Source organism: Orbicella franksi, chromosome 10 (genome assembly GCF_964199315.1).
Source record: "Orbicella franksi chromosome 10, jaOrbFran1.1, whole genome shotgun sequence".
Classification (NCBI taxonomy): Eukaryota; Metazoa; Cnidaria; class Anthozoa; order Scleractinia; family Merulinidae; genus Orbicella; species Orbicella franksi.
In genome coordinates, this window is record NC_138154.1 from 29,954,568 (window position 1) to 29,961,165 (window position 6,598).

Genomic DNA, 6,598 nt, shown 5'->3' on the forward strand with positions numbered 1-6,598 from the left:
AGCAGCAGTAGCAGTAGCAGTAGTACATTTGTTAAATCTCCCTTGTAGAACATTTGTTTTTCTCCCAGCTCCCATTGCCCTTTGTGAATAGCTGACGTTTTGCATGTAGTCTTGCTGGGTCCCAGATAGCCTCTGAATCTGGTTCACAAACCATAGAGAGTGGTGCTGGTTATGGAGCCAAAGCACTCGACTTCAAGGAATGATCTTGCCAAAGTGAGCTAAATTTCAGCCGTCGCCCTGGGTATAAACCCACTCCCAGAGAGAAGCCCCTCTTCAGGAGTGGACTCAAGGAGAAGGCTGAAATTCAGGCTGTTTGCCGGGAGATTTCCGAACTTTGTGGGATTTTGTCAGGGTGTTATTGTAGTGTAAAGGTTTATAAAATCGTACCATTTTTAATTTGCTCGATATTATTACCCTCGATAGTTACAGCACTTGATGTGACGAAAATGTTGTATGTCATCGCACAGAAAACAAAATAAGTAGAGAAGTTTGTCATATTTGTATGGGACTATACATGTGCCTGTACTTTAATACTGTAATTATTTTGGTCTAAAACGAATTAAACAGCGGACCCCGGGACTACCCTTGCGGGAAATTCCGGTATCCCAACCCTCCGTCCCTTCCTCGTATTAACCGGAAGTGACGCTAACCACACGTGGAGAGTAAATGATGTCACGATTGAATGATGTCGAATATTAGCTCGGCAAGTGAAAATTGTTTCGCAAAGTTTTAAAGACGCTGAACTTAAAATCTGAAATCACGATTTAGACTCCTCGGCAGCCAGTCTAACAGGAAATCAATAGAAGACGGACATGTTTTGGTGGGCTTTGGAGTTGTTGAGCAAATACTTGCCAGAGATCGGACTCACTGGAGTGTATGCAGTCGCTATATTAACTTTCATTGGCTTGTGTTCCGATCGGCTGCGGCACAAAAAGAAAGAAAAAGACGTCCTTGATTTCGACGATCAAGTTGGAAGGCGTCTAGGAATATTTGAAAGCATGGTTGATGATCTACACAGTTGCGGTGGAAGTTTACTGACGATTGTTCTTTTGTTGAAGTCCAAAGTTGCCCTTCAGCCGACAGTGGTGCGAGAAGTGTTGGAACTTTTGCCCAAAAAACATTCCATTCTTCGCATGCGAGTCAAAGAAATCACCGTGAAGGGAAAAGAGAAGCCGCTGAAGTGTTTTATTGAGATGGATGAGCCATTTACCGTGGATTTTTATGTCAAAAATAAACAAGCGAGACATTGGGAATCTTCGTTTGAAAAGGAACTCTTGAGTCCGTTCCAGGCCTCGGACGGTCCCCTGTGGAGAGTTCGAATGCTCAAGGAAGAATTTGAAACAACAGAGGGGTGGTACAGTAACACATTGCTTTTCACTGCACACCAGCTTATTGCAGATGACACGTCTTTATTGAAGCTTTGTGACGACTTTTTAAGTCTCTTGAACACAAGGCACAACAATAATTACTTACCAAGTTCTGATGAAAGCATGAAATTAATTTCTGTACCCCTGCAGGCTTCCCTTTCAGATCTTCTAAAGCGTCACATAACCACGCCACAGCTGGACAGGTTGTTGCTTGCTCTAAAGCCAGTGTTCACTCGGTTGCTGTATAAGATTGTGGGTAAGCCAAGAAATCAGTTCACAGCTGTCATTCCGCCAACCAGCTTGCGTGATCCTCGTACACTGAAAAAAACCTGCATCCTTCCAAGAAATCTGCCAAAAGAAGCAATTTCAAGATTTGCGATGAATTGCAGAGAGAACAAGTGCACTGTGCATGGAGCATTCATTGCTGTGACAAGCATTGCCATGGCAACAATGTTGCAGAATGGTGAATTAAGAATACCAGTGACTATTCCATTGAACTTTAATGTGAATGTCAGACTGGAGTGCAACCCACCAATTACAGGCGATGATCTGGGTTGTTTTTCTTTGGACTGCGAGCTTAAGATGCCTGTGCCAGTATTGAAAGAAATGCAAGAAGATTTCTGGAAATTTGCACAGGAGTGTACAAAACAGGTGCACCAAGCTGTCACGCAAGGCAGACATCATTCTTCTTTGAAGCTTCTTCACAACTTGGATGTGGACCTTGCAAGAAAACTTCACAAAGCCTCCAAAAATAAGAAAACAGCAGGTCGTTTAGATCCTTTGTTTAACGTATCCAATCTTGGTCGCTTCAACTTTGGAAAAGAGGGTGAAACAAAGTTTTACGAGTCTAGAGGAGTTTATTTTGCCAGTGCTGGACATAATTTTGGTCCTGTGTTTGGAAACAACATAGTCACTATCAATGATGAACTGTTTTGGAACTTTGTGTATTATAATAATGTGGTTACCCATGACGTCGCATGCCAATTTACTGACCTGGTTTTCAGTACACTAAAACTTGTTTCATGAAAAAAGTCTTCAAGTGTCTCGATTAAGCTCATCATGAATTTATTATAGGCTACCTTTAGGCTCAATTTTCAGTGGAATTTTTTTGTTTTATTCAGAGATTTGTTATTTTTTAGTTCACTGTCAAGTCAGCAGGGGTGGGTGACTATCAATTTGTTAATTTTGACACTTATACCATTAGAGAGCTGATGATTTACAAAGAAGCCAACTTAAGCCAAGGGAAATGCTATAGAGTCATGTACTGCAAACAAAAATTAATATTGAGAGTACATAAGAAGGTGATTCCTATGTTTTTCAAGTGCTCTTTAAAAATTTACTTGTCACATGGCATTTTGGGGGTTCAAAAATAACATTCTATAAAACCAGATTTCTTTGATCAAACAGTGAAACATGACATTTGAAAGAACGATCCCAGCCCCTGACAGTATACATTTGGAGGGGTAGAAACTTCAAAATATTCGTGTAGATGATATATATTTTTTTATTAGAAAAAGGCTCCTTTTGTTGTAATTTTCCAGTGAGTAATCTTTTCTAACAGACTTAAACATTTTTTATGAGAAAAAATGTAATATTATTTGGAAAAACACTGTTGCTATTGTAAAGCAATATATGCTTAGGTACAGATGTATTTAACAGGTAGCATTTCAGCAGAAGAGTTAAGTTTGCAAGCTTAGAGAAGGGGATAGAGAGGGGAGAGTCCAACCTCATTTTCAAAGTCTCTCTTTCCACCCACAGGAATTAGAGAGATGCAGGTCTGAGGTTGGATTATCAACTGGGCGTCATGGAAGGAACGGAAACTGGGATTCTAACAGAGCAACCCCTCCTTGTTCCCATGTCTTTCCCCCCCTTCCCCCCCCCCCCCCCTCACCCGCCAATCACTCCTCAAGCAAGTTAAACTGTGCTGATACTGGGCTTGGGATGCCATACAGAATATAATGGGTATGTGGAATAAAGCCCTGAGGGGCTTTTGGAAAACTTTGGGGTACATAGGATTGAAATACCTACAGGCCTCTGGTTTTAGTTATTGTTTCAAAAAATTGTAATTACAACTAGTTTTTTTAGACAGTTATGAAGACAAGAGAGGACTGTAACAACTGCTGGGAGGTATTTGAATGCTGGTTACCTCCATGTTTTGCAAAAGTCACTTAGAGCTTTATTCCACGCATACCATATTATGGTGTTATGTTGTGTTTGAGATTATTTTTGAAGAGGTAAATAATGACTAGCTGATTGTTTATCATGTTCAGTGTCTGATCTGTGTGAACTTGAGCAAACAAGAAGAGCTACTGTAACATAGGAAGTTTTAAGTTCTCCTAAATCTTAACCATCCGATATCAATAAGAGTTAATTAATATTTAATTGTTGATATTTAATTAATTTATAATTTAATTGTAGCACTTTTAAGTGATGTACACTTGCATCTGAAAAAGGATAAAGTTTGATTTGAGATTTATTAATTGTAATATTCATCAAGTTACAAAATCCTTCTGAAAGCCCTTTTGAATAGCTTTCATTCAAACCAAGTGTGACCCTTCAGGCCGGACCATGTCCCGGTTTCTGTAGCATGAAATGAGTACTTCTATTCCCCCCTGGATGGGATGTTAGACCATCGCAGGGTTACCCCCCCCCCCCCCAGCATTTAATTCGCTGGTACCCATTTATACACCTGGGTGGAGAGAGGCACTGTGACATTAAACTGTCTTGCCCAAGAACACAGCACTATGTCCCCCGCCAGGGTTCGAACCCGGACCGCTCGATCCGGAGTCGAGGCCACCGTGCCTTCCGCTGTTGTGACCCAAAGGGTAAACAAATTATTGAAGAGACTGACAAAAATGCTGTGGACTAGCAACTCCTTGAGGGCTGGGAGCAGTAATACTTCGAGTCAGTATGTGCTGCTTCATAATGCAGCGTGAAGATAAGCATAGAATATGAAAAAACAGGAAATATTCCTGAAGTAAAAAAATGTATCGGATTTTATAAAGGGTCGCTGACTGAACGAAGTCGGATTTGAAAAAAATAAAGGCGCTATTTAATATAACAGCAATCATGCAGGGGAGCAACTTTTATCTAGTGCGGCTGCGAGGGAAGTTCACTTCGGGGAGGGGTGATGCCTGATAATCACTTTTTAAGCAAACCTTCTACGAGGGTCTCAATGGGGTTAACTGGTAACATATTGCCGTAAAACGGGCCAAAAATTTAACCGTTAGGCGTAAAAATTGGAAAATTCTAACCGTTAGCCGAGAAAAGAATTAGCCACGAAAGAGAATTATTAAAAGTCTCAAAATCTCTTTTAATGAGTTTTTTGTTTCTTGCCTTGTCGCGTATAAGCTATATTAATGTACAATTCTTACATATAATGATACCTTTTACTGGCTCGGTATGGTCCTAGGACATTATGTTTTACAGTAACCAAAGAAAAAATTCAACTTTCTTTTTGAACTTTTTGGTTTGCTTCTAATTGTTCAGTTTTTAACTGAGATTTTCATCTGCTGTTGCTTTTACCTTGCCTTTGCCTTTGCATATTCTTTGACTTTGACTTTTGCATTTGCATCGTTGTTTCTATTGGTGGTGCTGTCGTTGTTGTTGTTGTTGTTGTTTAGGAATACATGAATGTAGCCCTAAGGACTGGGTTATCCTAAAGAAAAACACTGTTCACTATAAACTACTGTCTTCATCCCGGCTTCACGTAGTTTAGGCTGTCTCTGGGTAAACGCATGTCACTGGTCCCTGAGCACGTATTCATCATAATAATACATCGACTGCGAGCTGGGGAGAAAATCAGTTCAGCGTTCTTTTTGCGCGTTTTTTGGTGTCAAGTTTGTTGGGGAAGCAGCACCCAGTCCTCTGTTCGTTTTAACCTCGCTCTCGCCACAAGCCCCGTCGAGGGGCGTTTCGCCTGGTACGTTCGTCTCTGCGTTTGGTTCTGTACGCGTCTCTGCGTTTGGTTCTGTACCAGTGGCGTTGCTGTTGTTCGCCGGGTTCTACCTGCGCATTTTCGCCCCTCCCTCCCCCTCCTCTTTTTTCTCCGTTCCTTTCCTTTCCTTACCGCTTACTAGCCACCGGTTGTGATCGGTGTGACTCGGTGCAATGGGCGCACCTCGCTATTGTAGCAGTTTCCATAGCAACAGTCCAAGCACCCCTCTCTCGGTCTCCCGACTCGTCACGGAGACCAGACCCTGGTGCCTGGACTCTTTGCATCCCCTGCCAGTCCTCTCCAGTAGTCGTGTAGCGCAAACATTAAGTAATAGAATTCCAACAGAGTGAACATATACGTCATTGTACAGCAGGGAACTGACGTCATTACGCTGTAATCCATTTGAGACCTTCGGGCGCGAGAATTAAACCCAGGCAACTGGTTTAACGAATAAGAGACAAAACCGCTTTTGTTGAGATAAAGTGATCCCATCCAGATACTTGAGTCGCCATCTTATGGCCAATTAGTTGAAAATACAAGCTGAATGGACACAAAATGTAAAATATTGATATCAAAGACAAAAGAAAACAACAAAAGATATCCTATATTTTGGTTTTAGTTTAGTGAAAACTTCTTTTGTTTTCTTCTATACTCTAGTTAAATATTTATACAAATTGTGATTCTGTTTCATCGATACCACAGGGGAAGAAAAACATTCACAGGGAAAACGATTCTCAGAAAAGCATCCTTTCTTCACGAGAGAAAACTCTCAGCCCGGCACCGAGTAGATTCACAGTACCCTGTACCACATCGAAAGTATGATGAAATTCTCAAACTTCAGTATGTAGCTCAGAAATGTTTCTTCGTTTTGTGAGATTCACAAACAGTAAGCTTTAAACCAAAAAATTCGATCATGCAAGTAGCATCAAATTTTCCTTTGAAGAGCATTTTAAAGCGAGTCTTACGAAGTGTAAATTCTCTTCTTGTTGGCTGTGTAATGAGTGTCGTTTATGTACCTACAAGACATCTTTAAATATCATCAATGACGGAAACAAGGGAAGGAAAACATCTACAGCGCTTAAAAGCATTATACGCCACCGGGAGGTTTGCTCCAAATACTCTGGATCAACAAGGCATGTGTCATATTCATCATGCAGTATATCGTGGCTATTTGATGTGTGCGAAGTGGCTATTGAAACATGGAAGCAGCTTAACTACCAGGTAAAAAAATATATATATTTTGCAACACTGTCTATTAAACTAAATGATGCGAGTAATGACCATTTATCCAGCG

At 40.9% G+C, this 6,598-nt stretch overlaps 1 protein-coding gene across 1 annotated transcript; it reads left to right on the forward strand.

Annotated features, from left to right (window-relative positions):
- Window positions 1-58: 58 nt before the first annotated feature.
- LOC145500681 (uncharacterized) lies at window positions 59-3,832 on the forward strand. The gene has a single exon (XM_081480206.1). It carries the CDS (start codon window positions 813-815, stop codon window positions 2,391-2,393), a length of 1,581 nt encoding a protein of 526 aa, XP_081336332.1. The 5' UTR covers window positions 59-812; the 3' UTR covers window positions 2,394-3,832.
- The last annotated feature ends 2,766 nt before the right edge of the window (window positions 3,833-6,598 follow it).

Bases quoted from the DNA above. Each gene is read 5' to 3' on its own strand.
- LOC145500681 (XM_081480206.1), top strand. From the start codon at position 813: ATGTTTTGGTGGGCTTTGGAGTTGTTGAGCAAATACTTGCCAGAGATC.